This window comes from Pseudorasbora parva, chromosome 2 (assembly GCF_024679245.1).
Source record: "Pseudorasbora parva isolate DD20220531a chromosome 2, ASM2467924v1, whole genome shotgun sequence".
Lineage (NCBI taxonomy): Eukaryota > Metazoa > Chordata > Actinopteri > Cypriniformes > Gobionidae > Pseudorasbora > Pseudorasbora parva.
Window position 1 is genome coordinate 15,191,583 of NC_090173.1, and position 17,532 is coordinate 15,209,114.

Below are 17,532 nucleotides of genomic sequence, written 5' to 3' on the forward strand. Positions count from 1 at the left end.
TAGGTTACCACTAAAACACAATTCACCCTCAGCCACCTCTTATTCCTTCGAGAGGCTTTAAGTATAATGTGTTAAAAAAGGGGGAGATTTTAACCTTTTTAAGTTATACTTTTAAAGGAACTGTATGTAAGAAATGAATTTCAATTAATCATAAAATGGCCCTAATACGTCTCTAGACATTAATAAATCATGTTAAATTCAAATACTTATATCGCTGACAACAGTAGCCCGGCCAGGATATTGTCATTTAAAAGTTGTTGTTGCAGCCCTCAACTGATGTTGATGTTGACATGTTGTGTTTTGGCCTGAAGCTCCGCCCTCCACCTATCAACCAATCACGAAGTCAGTAGTGTTTCGGCATCTGGGTTGCCAGATCTGCTCTAGTTACCACAGCTTCAGCTACAAACATTCCTGCTGATCCAGCAGCCAATCTGGCAACCTCGATTCAGGGGGGAGAGGGAGAGGGGATATTGATTGCAGTACCAGTTTTGGCCACCATCTAACATACACTTCCTTTAAACACCAATTTTATTCTGTAGATTAATAAGGCAACACTTTACAACAAGGTTTAATTTTGTTCATGTTAGTTAAAGGGATAGTTCACCCAAAAAGTGAAAATTGCCCCATGATTTACTCACCCTCAAGCCATCCTAGGTGTATATGACATTCTTCTTTCAGACAAATATAATATTACAAAATGGCATGGCTCTTCTGAGGTTTATAATTTGGCAGGGCAAAATTTGAAGCCCTTAAAAGTGCATCCATCCATTATAAAAGTACTCCACACAGTTCAGGGGGGTAATTAAGACCTTTCTGAAGCTAATCAATGTTTTATTTATTTATATATATATATATATATATATATATATATATATATATATATATATATATATATATATATATATATATATATATTATATATAAGAAAAATATCCATATTTAACACGTTATAAAGTGAAATATCTAGCTTCCGCCAGATCGCCTTCTGTATTCAACTTACTCCAGTGTCACATGATCCTTTAAAAATCATTCTAATATGAGGATTATATCAAAGCTGAAATCTTCATATTCTTGTGGAAACCATGATATTTGTTTTAGGATGATTTGATGAATATTAAATGTTATATTTGAAATATAATCTTTGTAAGATTGTAAATATCTTTACTTCCAATTTTGTTCAATTTAATGCATCCTTGCTGAATAAAAGTATCAATTTATTAAAAATAAATCTTACTGTAACTGCTCCTCTGACCCCATGGAATGGGTTCACAGACCTCTGACTGAAAATAAATCTTCCACAGAACCAGACCACAGCCATCAGAATAAGCTTGTGAGGGGGAAATACCATTGGTTAGTCAGATGAGAAATGGTTCAGTTCGAATAAATAGCATGGTGAGCAAAGACAAAAGTGACCAACAGAGGGAGCCGTCGACACTGTTCTCCAGAGAGTGTCTGTTGTGACTGTGGTCAGGAGTGGGAATACTTTCAGGGAAATTGAGACCATTAGACCATGTAGTTTTACTTTGCATTGCTTCATTTCAGATTTGCAAGAATTGCAACACAAAAGTAGTCAGTTATTTTGGGTTTTCCATAACAAGCTGGTGTTGAAACGCTTCGGTGTTTTAAGAATATTTCTCACATGTGTTTGAATAAACTGAAAATGTTGCCACAAATGCAAATCTGTGCCCATCCTGGCCTCAAAGTGCACAGGGTGTAAACGGGTTAGAGGCAAAACCACAGCTCCTCCAGTGTGCCAGGATTCCTTCAAAACAAATTTAGCTGGAACGGAGCAAGTGGGATTGGCACCGTGTCCCTTCGCATTTGCACTCATGCTTTCGGTGGTGACTGAGGGCCCTTCGGGGGGGAACTTCAGCTCATCAGCTCTCGTACACTTGATCTTTTCCCTTCTCCTTTTCTCTATAATGCTGTTTTTGATGAGCATTTTTTCCTATTCTTACTCTCTATACTAAATCTTCCAATGATTTTCAGCATCATTTCTCCAGTCTTCAGTGTCACATGTTCCTTCAGAAACCATTCTAATGATGAAACATTTCCTATAATCAGTGTTAAAACAATTTACACTGCTTCATATATTTGTGGACCTTTTTTTCAATACTAATGTATGTTTTTCTAAAGAAAACCACTTGTTCTTGCTCATTTTGAGATTAGAGATTGCACATTAGTCATTTGATTTTAAAATTTCATAACCGTTAATAACAAATGTATTTGAATGAAAATGCAATTCAAACATACAAATGAAGTCATTTAGTGCAACCAAGATCACTAAAATCTAAAACCACATGGTTAGTTTAGGCTTAAAGAAAATCCAAAAACCACTAGAACAATGTTAATGTTATGGATTTCGTTATTTAACCACTTTAAGTGTCACCCCCCTTTTTGAAAATATACATGAAAATTCACTATCCAAACTTAAATGGTTGTAATTCAAGAATTCTTTGGAATATAGACATAAGTTTGGTCTCATTTTAAAGACAGTCAGCAGAGTATTGCTCAGGTGAAATCACTTCAAAAAATTAAAGTATAAAGTTATGGAAGTTTAAATGTACTGTAAATTAAATATACTGTACTAGATATTTAATATTTAATATAAATATATATGTTACAAAATAATTTGTACTCTAACATTACTATCAAATCAAAGCCATATGTCTAATCAATTTGTGATCCAAATTTGAAGTTGATATCACAAAAATTTAAGTTCTCATGAGGTTTTGTTTAGGCGTTGTACCATAAATAGCCACCGGGTGTCATTGAAATTCCATTGATTTTTTTTAATGCAATGTATATATTTTTGTGTAAATATCACAAAACAGTTTGCAGATATAGAACCGTGAGACTCAGACCTTTCCGACGATATGCGTTTTGTCAAGATTAGAAAAGGTTTTCATTATGAAGTAGTTAAATAAATATGAAACATGACGACGCCACTTGGGGAGGAGCCCACTAGAATAATTTAGAGCACCGTTTCCATGGTAACGCAAGGTCCGATTTCAAAACGGTTTGCACAGGATGAATCTTGAGTTCGTGAGCTTTCGAATGATATATAGTTTGTCAACATTAGATCAGGATAAATATAGGATATAATTGTTTTAAACATGCAGTGGCAAATGGGCCCACCGGTGGGCCAGTCACACTTTAGAGGTTAAAATCTTATATCTATATATGAAGCATGGTAGATATAAATAATTTTTCCATCCCACTGTCTTAGTGTTTTAGGCTCGGTGCCTCTGCTCCTGTAGATGTTGGGACATCAGCATGATTTTAAGCACTTTTGTTATTTATAGCCACCAGTGTTTATTGATGAAGAACAAATAATGTAAAAGCCTTTAACGGGAGCTTTGTGCATAGTAAACGTCAGCTCGTCTGCCAACTGGACCTATAAATGAGTCCCCCATTAGATGTGTCAGTTTTCCTCCCCCTCTCCTTTGATTAGAGCCGCGGTGGAGGTTACGCTCTCACCTTCAGCCTGGAACTGGGTGATCTTTCTGTGCCAGAACTGCTGGATAAATGAGCGGTTCTCACAGACTCGGCACTGAAGGATCGAGCTTCTCTCTCAAGCTCAGTTCCCTCTGGACAGCCAAGTCCAGATTGATATCTTACATGATCATGCACATCTGACCCCACACTGCTACATGGGAGATGTTTGCATTCAGTGCGAGTGCAGTGGGTAAATGTTCAAGATGTGGAGTGAAAGTGCTGCTTTCTCTGCTGGTTTTCTCTATGAAAATGTAGGAACATGCTGTGTTGTACATTTCGCTCCATTTACGATGAGTTCATATGACTTGCACTGAATCGGACTGTCTGAATTCAAGTTGAAATGCTATTAACATATATTTTCTATCTATTTATAAATACATGTTCTATATATTGATATTGTGATAATTCCACATTTAGCATCAAGCGCTGAGCGCTCAGCATTTTTTAATTGGTCGCCGAGAGTTGAAGAATGTTCAACTTTGAGTAAAACGCAGCGCTCATCACTGTCACTCTTCACTCAGCCGTCCAATCACGGTGGAGGAGGGGCGGGACAAACACAACACAGACCAACTGCCACATTCTGCGTGTCGTCATCAGATGAAAACAAGCAATAATAACGGAATAAAATGATTTAAAACAAAAGCCAGCGCAAATACTTTACATTGTATCTGCAGTTTTATATAGAATCAATACAGGAACAAATTACCTGTGAAATTAGTAAGACTTCTGCGGATTTTCCGTATCATAACAAGCAAAGAGTCTCAACTGAAGAAAAAAGAAAACGCTGCCTGCCAAAGCGCTCACAGCGAGGCGTTTTCAGCTGAGCGCCTAGCGTTTTCTGCTGGCTAAAACGCTTTGGTGGACACACGGCCTTAGGCCCCATTGCATGGTTCAAATTACCCAATTGTGATTTTTTTTCCTCTCACAGATCGTATATGACGTGAATGTGTAAGCAGTAAAAAAACGCATGGATTCCTATATCCTCAGATCGGATTCAGGCCTCACTCATATGTGATGATAAATCCGATTTAAATCAGATCCGTGCATTTGCGTCTGCCATGTAAGCGGTCACATCGGATATTCCCCAGTAAATGCGATTCGTACGTCATTGAAAAAAGGACAGAGGTGAATGACGTCAACTCAGGTGGACACGTACTGCGATCAAGCGCCAGTGTTGCCAAGTCTGCGGTTTTCATGCAGAATTGGGCTACTTTAACACAGTTTTGAGTTGCAATTGGGCGGGTTTTGTTTTGAAAACCTGGCAACTCGTACAAAGGCTCTCCTCTTTTTCTCCACCTTACGAGAGAAATGTTTTGCCGACCTTTAAAGATGTGTGGAACAGTGCAGACTAGTGCTGTCCATGGTTAACCAATTAACCGTTAAAAATTGCGTAACCGAGTGAAACATTTTGCTCGGTTAAGTGGCGTCAATGACGTGCTTTGAATTTAGTTGTAATATATTTTAGCACCCCTAGAAGACCGCCAGAGCGCTCCCAGACATTTGTAATATCCACAAGAAGAAGTCATGACCAGCTTTCTAAGCGGGCAATGAAGCGGGCAAAGAAAACGTGGGAGCACTTTAAAATTGAGAGTGACCGGGCAAAATGCAAGTATTGCAATGCAGTGCTTACTGCATTTTTCAGGCTATAAGTCGCTCCGGAGTATGAGTCGCATCAGTCAAAAAATGCATCATGAAGAGGAAAATAACATAAATCGCACTGGACTATAAGTCGCATTAGGGCAGAAGCAGAGCGGGAGCCGCGCGCTGTGCATAACGGAGCAGAAGAAAGAAAGTTTGAAGTGAGAAACTTGTGAGGGACTAGAGAAAAGCAGACGTTACTTTAACTGTAATGAAGAAAACAAAAAAGCTAATCGCGGACTGAAAGCAAGATGGCCAGAGCTGAAGGAACGAGTCCACAGATGCTTGAACTCTCTGCCGGGAGAGGCTCATCCGCGAGAGTCAAACGCTGTGTGAATCAATCTCGGCTGCATATTTTACTACATGCCCTAATCATGCAGGCGCCCTCGCGGCCACTTGCGTTGCTCGTGAACTGGAGCGCATCTCATCCTAATTTAACGAAACTCAGCGTAGGCCTCACAGACAGGAAATATATCTTAAGAAAGCTTGAAATGTCTTTTAACAATTTAAAACGAAAAGAAATAGGCTTCTCTCTGATTAGGTAATCCATGATGTGCATTTCTCTCTATAGGCGGTTTCACTATAATAACCCTGACGCACACTATGGTTAACCGAGTATTAACCGCTAAGGGCCTCGGTTAACGGTTAATGAAAAACTTGAAAACGTGCAGCCCTAGTGCAGACAGCAAACATTGTATAATAAATTTGTCTGCGTCAATTGCATATTGTGCCGTTTTACTTCCTTTTCCGGTTAAGAACGTCTTGGGCTGTTTCGCCAGTGTACAGTGTAAATGCAAATATCGGATAGGGGTCGCTTTTAAAAGATAATGTAAGCTGGTCATCAAAAAAAAAAAAGAATATAGTCACCAAATCTGAATTGTGCATCAAGACCTGCAGTGTAAATGCAGCCTTAGGGTGTGTACGAATCCACCTTTGCTAGTTTAACGACGGAAAAAAAAGGTTGACACACCAGACGCATGGTCCAAAAGGGTTGTCCCTAGTCTCTTAATGAGTCACGGGTGTGTTTTGGGCATAACATGCAACAAACGAATCAGAGTCTCATCTCCCATTCCCTTTAAAAGCCAGTTGCAACCGCGCCATGGCGTAATTTGCGAGCTGAAAGACTGAAGGCTTCTCCAGAGAGGAATCCTTTTATTTTTAATATTTAGAAATGTTTGTGTGCTGCGGCACATTCCTGTGTGTGTAATAAGCAGAGTGTACGTGCGCTGTGCACTGCCTATAGGTTGATTGATGTCTTAATGCACCCTTTAAATAAACAAGAAATACTGCGCTATTGACTTTAGACCAGGTTTTTGTTTGGTCAATGCCGTTTTCAGTTGCCTCAAAATAGCAATGTGCCTGAACACACCTTGTTTTCAGACCAGAAGACCATAGGGCAACATATTGGCACGAGTGCATTTGCTATTTAAACAATGTGGCGCTGGACGTGAAAATGATAACTGCCTCTGGTTAAAACTATTAAAAACACTTTAAAAGCTGTAATTGGCTGCTGTGAGACTGCAGTATAAACTCCCACTGCTGTGATTGGCTGCTGTGAGACCTCAGTGTAAACGCCCACTGCTGTGAGACCTTAGTTTAAATGCCCACTGCTGTGATTGGCTGCTGTGAGACCTCAGTTTAAATGCCCACTGCTGTGATTGGCTGCTGTGAGACCTCAGTTTAAACGCCCACTGCTGTGATTGGCTGCTGTGAGACCTCAGTTTAAACGCCCACTGCTGTAATGACTTAAAGGGATAGTTCACTTTAAAATGAAAATTCTGTCATCCTTTACTCACCCTCAAGTTGTTTCAAACCCTCAATTTCTTTCTTCAGCTGAACACAAGGGAAGATATGTTGAAGAATGTCAGTAACCAAACAGTTAACTGGAGCCATTGACTTCCATAGTATTTTTTTTTCCTACTATGGAAGTCAATGGCTCCAGTTAACTGTTTGGTTACTGACATTCTTCAAAATATCTTCCCTTGTGTTCAGCTGAAGAAAGAAATTGAGGGTTTGAAACAACTTGAGGGTGAGTAAAGGATGATAAAATTTTCATTTTAAAGTGAACTGTCCCTTTAAATGTCCTAATTAAACTTTGGTCTAAGTCCTGGCTGTAAAATCTACCGCTAGTTTAGCTTTTTAAATACACTTTTTTTTTTTTTTTTACTCAAAATAGTTTTTTAAGAATATAATCAAGACATGTTTACGGTTTGACCTGTTTTTTTATTTATTATTATTATTATCCAAAAGCAAGCAAAACATTTACTGTACTAAAGAGCCAGTAAAATACATATAATAAATATTGTTAATGTATTATTTACAAATAATAATGAACAGCAATCATTTCAACCATTCTCTTGCAAGTGAAAATGTCTTTTGTGTGTCTGCAGGTGCGTTTTTCCTCTCAGTCTTTATTCGAGTACCTGAAGGGCATTCAGCAGGATGTCGCAGCGCTTCAGCAGTTTGGAGACGCGTTGTTACGCATCTTCAGAGATAACCTGCGCAATGACAGGTACAACCGTACCACGAAACACAACATAGCCACAGAACTGCTGCATATGTCAAACAAATGCAGTGAGGAAGAGGTGGGGGGGGGGTCTTAAATCTTAAAGGGATAGCTCACTCAAAAATGAAAATGTGATGTTTATCTGCTTACCCCCAGGGCATCCGAGATGTAGGTGTGTTTGTTTCTTCAGTAGAACACAAATGAAGATTTTTGCATGCCAATGGGTTTTTTTCTATGAGAGCCACAAAAAACACATACATACAAATCCATATTAAACCCTGCGGATCGTGATGATACATTGATGTCTTAAAACACGAAACGATTGGTTTCTGTGAGAAACCGAACAGCTTTTGTTATTTTTTTGCCTCATATCAGACGAATCTCATCTAGTATTCTCAATGCCATTACTTCCGTAGCGTACGGTCAAAAAAACGATTATAAATATATTTATATATACTCCTCATTAATGCCTTTGCGGATCTGTCGAATGAGATCTATGTAAATATATCTATGATCGTGCCATCGTTTTGACCTTCTTCGGTGGAAGTAACAGCGTTGGGAATACTAGATTCGTCTGATATGAGGAATCATAGAAAAAAATTTTATTGAAAAAATAACAGACGGTTGGGTTTCTAGCCAAAACCGAATGTTTTGGGTCTTAAGACATCAATGCATCGTGATGAGCCGCAGGGTTTAATATGGATTCGTATGTCTTTGTTTTACTCTCATAGAAATGCACCCCATTGTCATGCATTATATGAGTAACGGTTGAAGTTCTTCATTTGAGTTCTACTGAAGAAACAAACACACCTACATCTTGGATCCCCTGGGGGTGAACAGATAAACATCACATTTTCATTTTTGAGTGAACTATCCCTTTAAATCACAGTATCAGTAATGTAACATCATGGTAATGGTGGCTATGCTTGAAATTCAATAACAAAAAAAAATGCTTCATACATAATTTATGTTTTTGCCTTTTTTTTGGACCTTGGTGGCTGCAAACCAAATGATACGATTTTATTTAGTATTTTTATACTGCATATTTTGATCTGCACACAGAGTTTCTGTACCTTTGCTGAAGATGGTGGACCAACTTCTCGCTAATGGCTGTTTTGAACTCTTCACCAGCGAGGAGAGGTGAGCGTGGGAAAGCCCAGCGTACATTACTGCCTCCCCTGGCTCAGATACACAAACCATCCAGAGCTCGGCAGGAGAGATGATATCATGACAGAAATACACAGAAAGGACTCACACTGGGGACCTTTGGGAGGACTTATGATCAGCCAGGCCAAGTCATATGTTGAGAAAGAGGGTGAATGTGTGTGTGTGTGTGTGTTGGTTTGTTTTAATCCGATGTCATTTGTTTTTTTCAGTCATCCTTTTTGCGTAGAGCTGCTGTCACTCTGTAAGGAGGAAATCAAGAAGTCCAAGGATGTCCAGAAGTTGTTTTCATGTATAGCTGTGTAAGTGCAGTTGCATTTCCAACACTCTGGATACACGGGGCAAATAAAGGCTGACTCAAACTGCACTGACAGACGCAGATCAGCGCCGATAGATCACTAGATTAAAGCATATTCAGCATGTTCAATCAGAGAAAACAACAGTGACAACACTGAACCGACAAAACCTGTCGCAGTGTCTGTTGTCGCCTGTTGTTGCAGTGTGAATTTGCCTTAAGGATGTGGAAACTGAGAAATCTAGTTCTTAGAATGTAGCTCCAAAATTTCAAGTTCTTCCATGTAATCCATTGAAAAACATATTTACCATTTTCAATGAACATTTTGATTAAATGACTTTCTCACTCACTCACTCACTCGGTCACTCACTCAGTCAGTCACTCACTCAGTCAGTCACTCACTCACTCAGTCAGTCAGTCAGTCAGTCACTCACTCAGTCAGTCAGTCACTCACTCACTCACTCAGTCAGTCAGTCAGTCAGTCAGTCAGTCAGTCAGTCAGTCACTCAGTCAGTCAGTCACTCAGTCAGTCAGTCACTCAGTCAGTCAGTCACTCAGTCAGTCAGTCAGTCAGTCAGTCACTCACTCAGTCACTCAGTCAGTCACTCAGTCAGTCACTCAGTCAGTCACTCAGTCAGTCAGTCACTCACTCAGTCACTCACTCAGTCAGTCAGTCAGTCACTCAGTCAGTCACTCAGTCACTCAGTCAGTCAGTCACTCAGTCAGTCACTCACTCAGTCAGTCACTCACTCAGTCAGTCACTCAGTCAGTCAGTCACTCACTCACTCAGTCAGTCAGTCAGTCAGTCACTCAGTCACTCACTCAGTCACTCACTCAGTCACTCACTCAGTCAGTCACTCACTCAGTCAGTCAGTCAGTCGGTCACTCAGTCAGTCACTCACTCAGTCACTCAGTCACTCACTCACTCACTCACTCACTCAGTCAGTCAGTCACTCAGTCACTCAATCAGTCAGTCACTCAGTCAGACACTCACTCAGTCAGTCAGTCACTCAGTCACTCAATCAGTCAGTCACTCAGTCAGTCAGTCACTCACTCACTCACTCACTCAGTCAGTCAGTCACTCAGTCACTCAATCAGTCCGTCACTCAGTCAGTCACTCACTCACTCAGTCAGTCAGTCACTCAGTCACTCAATCAGTCAGTCACTCACTCACTCACTCACTCAGTCAGTCACTCAGTCAGTCACTCAGTCAGTCAGTCACTCACTCAGTCAGTCAGTCACTCACCACTCACTCAGTCAGTCAGTCAGTCACTTAGTCACTCAGTCAGTCAGTCACTCAGTCAGTCAGTCACTCAGTCAGTCACTCACTCAGTCAGTCAGTCACTCAGTCAGTCAGTCACTCACTCACTCACTCAGTCACTCAGTCAGTCAGTCACTCACTCAGTCACTCACTCAGTCAGTCACTCACTCAGTCAGTCACTCAGTCAGTCACTCAGTCAGTCACTCAGTCAGTCACTCACTCACTCAGTCAGTCACTCAGTCACTCACTCACTCAGTCACTCACTCAGTCACTCACTCAGTCACTCACTCAGTCAGTCAGTCACTCAGTCAGTCACTCAGTCAGTCACTCAGTCAGTCAGTCAGTCAGTCAGTCACTCAGTCAGTCACTCAGTCAGTCACTCACTCAGTCAGTCACTCACTCACTCACTCACTCAGTCACTCACTCACTCAGTCAGTCAGTCACTCAGTCACTCACTCAGTCACTCACTCAGTCAGTCACTCAGTCAGTCAGTCAGTGACTCACTCACTCAGTCAGTCAGTCAGTCAGTCACTCAGTCAGTCAGTCACTCAGTCAGTCAGTCAGTCACTCACTCAGTCAGTCACACTCACTCACTCAGTCACTCACTCACTCACTCACTCAGTCACTCACTCACTCACTCAGTCAGTCCCTCAGTCAGTCACTCAGTCAGTCAGTCAGTGACTCACTCACTCACTCACTCACTCACTCAGTCACTCACTCAGTCAGTCACTCACTCAGTCAGTCACTCAGTCAGTCACTCAGTCAGTCACTCAGTCAGTCACTCAGTCAGTCACTCAGTCACTCACTCAGTCACTCACTCAGTCAGTCACTCACTCACTCACTCAGTCAGTCACTCAGTCACACTCACTCACTCACTCACTCACTCACTCACTCACTCACTCACTCACTCACTCACTCACTCACTCACTCACTCACTCAATTCAATTCAATTGTGCTTTATTGGCATGACATACATGGGTACATATTGCCAAAGCATTTCACAAAGCAAAACAGAAACATACATCAAACATATTCACATTTATATTTATATATACACATAATATACAATACATATATTATTAATCAGGATGTGTTCACTCAGTACATCTCAATTTGTGGCATTTATAGATATGCTGTACTATATAAGTGGAAGCAGGTCCTTCACCGAGTAAGACCTTCAGTTTTTGGGGATGGTGTAGTGACTGGAAGTCAGGGATAATGTGTTGTATTTGCCCATACAGTGAGTCTCTTAGGGCGGTGTATTTATCACAGTGGAAGAGGAAGTATGCCTCTGTCTCCACTGCTCCTGATCTACACTCTCTACAGATACGCTCTTCTGTGGGTAGCCATGTCTTCTTATGCCGCCCTCTTTCTATGGCCAGCGTGTGGTCACTCAGCCTGTACTTCGTTAATAACGCTCTGTGTGTTGTGTTTCTGACTGAGATGAGATAGTTAGCCAGACTGTACTCTCTGTTTAGTCCCAGATAACATTGGAGACGGCTTTGCTCTTTGGTTTGATGTTTCCAATGCTGCATATATGCCTCTCTCTCGTTTTTCATGATTTCTTCGATTTCTGCAGATTTTACAGGAGCAGTGGTATACGCTTTGTTCATCAGTTCTGACACCATTACACAGAGATTACTTTTCTGGGTTTGTAGGGCTTTAAAATGAAGATCATCTTTAGAGCTTGAGTGTAGGTGGATCCAGAACTTCAAGGCTCTTTTTTTAATGGTTAGATTAAGGGGCAGTCGGCCTAGCTCCGCCCTGCATGTGTTGTTCGGTGTGTTTCTGTGGACGTGGAGGATGTTTCGACAGAACTCTACATGTAGGCCTTCTACAGGGTGTTTGTCCCAGACCTTATGGCTGAAGTTACTCGCTGGGCCCCAGACCTCACTTCCGTACAGTGCAATGGTCAGGATGACGCTATCGAATATCTTTGTCCAGATTCTAATGGGGATGTCTATTTTAAATAATTTCATTCGTATAGCGTGCAGGGCTCGGCGGGCTTTTGCAATTAATGTTTTAATTGCTAATTTAAAGTTTCCAGTGGGTGTTAAAACCAGACCAAGATAATTATAATGTAAAGTGTGTTGAATTGTGCTGTTGTTTGCAGTAAATATATGTTGATGTTCCAGATTTCTGGGTTTCTTCTGAAAAATCATGATCTTAGAAGTCAACTCCCAAAAAACTAAGGACCAGTCCTGGCAGTATTTAGTTAAGATGTCGAGGTTTTTCTGGAGGCCTTCTGGTGTTTTAGACAGAATTAGTAAGTCGTCTGCATACAGTAAATATTTGACTTCTGTGTCAAACAGTTGAAGTCCTGGACTCTCTGATTGGTCCAATAGATCTGCCAATTCATTAATATAAATGTTAAATAGAGTTGGGCTGAGGCAGCAGCCCTGTCTGACCCCTCGCTGTTGGGTAAAATATTCTGTTCTTTGTTGACCAATTTTTACTGCACATTTATTTTTGTTATACATGTTTTTTTATCAAGTCATATGTTTTTCCCCCAATACCACTTTAAATGATTTTATAAAACAATCCTTTATGCCAAATGGAATCAAAAGCCTTCCTGAAATCGACGAAGCAAGCAAATATTTTTCCTTCCTTCTTTTGGTGTACATGTTGGTTTAGTAATCTGTGTAGTGTGTGAATATGATCAGTGGTTCGATGTTTGGGGAGAAAGCCAATTTGAGATTTGCTGATGACATTGTGCTGCTTTAAGAAGGCTGAAATCCGGGAGTTGATTATAGAACAGAATACTTTTCCCAAATTGCTGATTACACAGATTCCTCTGTAGTTATTAGGATCAGTTTTGTCTCCACTTTTAAAGATGGGAGAGATGAGCCCTGTATTCCAGACCTCTGGAAAAACACCTGAACTCAGAATCAGGTTGAAAACTTTAAGCAAAGCGTTCTGAAGTTCAGGAGAGCTGTATTTAAGCATCTCATTTTTAATTTTTTCACTCAGTCAGTCAGTCAGTCACTCTCTCAGTCAGTCAGTCAGTCAGTCAGTCAGTCAGTCACTCTCTCAGTCAGTCAGTCAGTCAGTCAGTCACTCTCTCACTCAGTCAGTCAGTCAGTCAGTCAGTCAGTCAGTCAGTCAGTCAGTCAGTCAGTCAGTCAGTCAGTCACTCAGTCAGTCAGTCAGTCAGTCACTCACTCACTCACTCAGTCAGTCACACTCACTCACTCACTCACTCACTCACTCACTCACTCACTCACTCACTCAGTCAGTCACACTCACTCACTCAGTCAGTCACTCAGTCAGTCAGTCACTCACTCAGTCAGTCTCACTCAGTCATTCAGTCAGTCACTCAGTCAGTCAGTCAGTCAGTCACTCACTCACTCAGTCATTCAGTCCGTCACTCAGTCAGTCAGTCAGTCAGTCACTCAGTCACTCACTCACTCAGTCATTCAGTCAGTCACTCAGTCATTCAGTCAGTCAGTCACTCACTCAGTCATTCAGTCAGTCAGTCATTCAGTCAGTCACTCAGTCATTCAGTCAGTCACTCACTCAGTCACTCAGTCATTCAGTCAGTCAGTCAGTCACTCAGTCAGTCAGTCATTCAGTCAGTCAGTCACTCAGTCACTCACTCACTCACTCACTCACTCAGTCATTCAGTCAGTCACTCACTCACTCACTCACTCAGTCAGTCAGTCAGTCAGTCACTCACTCATTCATTCAGTCAGTCACTCAGTCAGTCAGTCAGTCAGTCAGTCAGTCACTCACTCACTCAGTCAGTCACTCAGTCATTCAGTCAGTCACTCACTCACTCACTCAGTCATTCAGTCAGTCAGTCATTCAGTCAGTCAGTCAGTCACTCACTCAGTCATTCAGTCAGTCACTCAGTCAGTCAGTCACTCACTCAGTCATTCAGTCAGTCACTCAGTCAGTCAGTCACTCACTCAGTCAGTCAGTCAGTCAGTCAGTCAGTCACTCACTCACTCAGTCATTCAGTCAGTCACTCAGTCAGTCACTCACTCACTCAGTCATTCAGTCAGTCACTCAGTCATTCAGTCAGTCACTCACTCAGTCATTCAGTCAGTCAGTCACTCACTCAGTCATTCACTCACTCACTCACTCACTCAGTCATTCAGTCACTCACTCACTCACTAACTCACTCACCGGAATGCTGCAATTGTTATGCATGTGCTATTTTCCATCTTTCAATAAAAAAGTGTAATATCACATATAGCCTCTCACTCACTACTCCCTAAGATATTTCACGATCACTAATGAAAAATATGCTTTATCAGTCTTCTGATTGACTCCGTCTCGTTCACCGCAGGCTCTGTGGCATGGTGCAGTTCCAGGGTGACGTCAGGAAGAATGTCTTAGTGCAGCTGTTGATGTTGCTCTGTCACCCCTTCCCTGTGGTGAGGCCATTAGCAGACCACTTTAGCCCAGACTCAGTCTAGGCACTTCTGACTCTGCTGTCTCTCTTGGGTCTATAGATCAGGAAGACGACCGCCGGCCAGGTATACGAGATGCTCTTGACCTACGATGATGTCATTGGCGATGATCAAGTGCTGGCCGATGTCATGGCCTCGCTTAGTGACACTAATTGGTGAGTGTTGAAACTAGACTTGTTGGAGGATTATGCTGAAGAACTTCAGCGCAGCTGCTGATTTTTATGGCCGTTTCTCGTTTCCTGTCTTAGGGAAAGTGACATTGCTACTGTGCGGACCCACAGGAATCAGATCTGCGATTGGTTGGGGGTCCAAAAGCCGACTCTGGTCGTCAAGGTAACGCATTTAGGCATCTAACAAGGTTTTATGGGAGAATTTTCTCCATCGATATGAAGACTTTCTGTCTGCACAATACTTCCCATTGCTACAATGAAATAGCTGTCACTCAATGGAATAACTATTGGTAATAATAAAGTTGCAATACGTGTATGTGTGTGTGTACAATAACGTTCAATGCGTGTGATCACCCAAATGTTTACATCCTGAGAAATAAGTCCTTTTAAGTCGTTGCCTATCAATGACATCATACCCGCGTTAACCTCATTTTTATTAATATATTATGTGTTTCATTAGGTGATCAACTGATAGACAGAAAACGAATCATTGTTATACAGCTCAACACAGTTAGTCTTATTGTTTAAATCTGTTTTTCTTGATTTACCGCGAGTACCATGTTTTACCGTGCCTAATATCCAACTAGCTCGCTGCAGTGTGAACAAGTGTCTCATAGTAGCACCGAGTGAACGCATTATTACATTACCATTATAACATAACTTTTAACACACTCAAATGTATCTAACATGATAAAACAGTGCTGCGTTCCCCCCACATACACATGAGCAGAAGAAGCAGAAGCGTTCGTCTGAGGCATAATAAAAGCTCCGCAAAAACAAGGATCATCAAGCCACGCCTTTGTTTGAATATGCAATCTCTAGTGGCGAAAAATACATTGTGGCTTTGAAAACATTTGCAATATAATATAACACGAAAATGCTCTTCTTGAAACTTTTTTACTCACCAAAGAAACCTGAAAAAAAGAAAATAATGCTGTAAACTGTTTTCACCATTGATTACAATCAGTAATGTTTCTTGAGCATCAAATCATCATATTAGGATCATGTGACACTGAAGACTGGGGTAATGATGCTTAAAATTCTGCTTTGATCACAGGAATATATACATTTTAACATATATTAAAATATAAAACAGGTTCTTTTATTGTAAAATTTTACAATATTACTGTTTTTAACTGTATTTTTTATCAAATGTATGCAGCCTTTGTGCATCGAACTCCCCAAAAAATTATATATATAGTCAGTCACTCACTCAGTGGTGAGTGACTATTATATATATAGTACAGGCCAAAAGTCTGGACATTTGTAATGTTTTTGAAAGAAGTTTCTTCTGCTCATCAAGCCTGCATTTATTTGATCAAAAATACAGAATTTTTTTTAGTATATATTTAGTATTTATTTAGTATATATTATTACAATTTAAAATATTTAGTTTTCAATTTATTATACTTTAAATTATCATTTATTTCTGTGATGCAAAGCTGAATTTTCAGGATCATTCCTCCAGTCTTCAGTGTCACATGATCCTTCATAAATCTTTCTCATATGATGATATGTGTTGGAAACAGTTCTGCTGCTTAATATATTTGATGAATAAAAGGTTCAAAATAACTGCATTTATTCAAAATAAAAACATTTTCAAATATTAAAATGTTGATGAAAATAAATAATATGATGTTGATGCTGAATAAAATTATTAATTCATTTCAAAAAAAGAAAGAAAAAAATGAATCACCCCAAAGTAATGACCAGTAGTGTATATTGCTGTTACAAAAGATTTCCATTTTTAAAACATTTGCTTCCTCTTTTTTACTTTTTATTCAATAAAGTATTATAAAAAAAAGTATCACAGGTTATGAAAAAAATATTAAGCAGCAGAACTGTTTCCAACTTTGAAAATGAATCATCATATGAGAATGATTTCTGAAGGATCATGTGACACTGAAGACAGGAGGAATGATCTGGAAAATTCAGCTTTGCATCACAAAAATAAATGATCATTTAAAGTATAATAAATTGAAAACCAATTATTTTAAATTGTAATTATATATCACAATATTACATTTTTTTCTGTATTTTTGATCAAATAAATGCTGGCTTGATAAGTTTCTTCTGCTCATCAAGGCAGCATTTATTTGGACAATTATTTTTGGAATGTAAAAAATGCCTCCTTTAAATTTAAAGTAGTGCCTTTATATAGTTTTTCTTTAGCATTTTTCATTTCTTTTGTTTGTTTGTTTCAGACTTCATCTCATTAGTTCTCACCAGGACAGAAGCATGAGGGCAGCTCTACAGCTCACCTGTCGTCCTCTCTGCACTGCCTTCTGTCTGGACATGTCCGTATATCTTCTCTGCTGTCCGATAATGTTGTCAATCTCAAAGTATATGACTTGTCATTAAATTCTTAAGTAAAATGTCTTTGGGCAAAGTGATTCATTTTTTAAATTATGATTTCCCAATCGATAGGGTTAAGATGACCTTACTACACTGTAGAAACAATCTAGTTAAATTTAAAAAAAAATCAAAGCATTTAATTCAGAGGCATTTGAGGTGGGGAATCCACTTCCAAAGGTACCTTATCCATACTTGTTCCAACACAAATTCAAGAAATCGTTCACGAAAAA

At 40.0% G+C, this 17,532-nt stretch overlaps 1 protein-coding gene across 1 annotated transcript in view; it reads left to right on the plus strand.

Moving 5' to 3' along the window:
• The window catches only part of tbcd (tubulin folding cofactor D), a 66,076-nt gene extending 48,750 nt beyond the window's left edge, over window positions 1-17,326 (plus strand). Inside the window, exons 33-39 of the mRNA XM_067456907.1 lie at window positions 7,527-7,648; window positions 8,705-8,782; window positions 9,019-9,108; window positions 14,654-14,741; window positions 14,820-14,932; window positions 15,026-15,110; window positions 17,152-17,326. Coding sequence (XP_067313008.1) covers window positions 7,527-7,648; window positions 8,705-8,782; window positions 9,019-9,108; window positions 14,654-14,741; window positions 14,820-14,932; window positions 15,026-15,110; window positions 17,152-17,166 — 591 coding nt within the window. The 3' untranslated portion in view covers window positions 17,167-17,326. The remainder of the gene's footprint in view (window positions 1-7,526; window positions 7,649-8,704; window positions 8,783-9,018; window positions 9,109-14,653; window positions 14,742-14,819; window positions 14,933-15,025; window positions 15,111-17,151) is intronic.
• The last annotated feature ends 206 nt before the right edge of the window (window positions 17,327-17,532 follow it).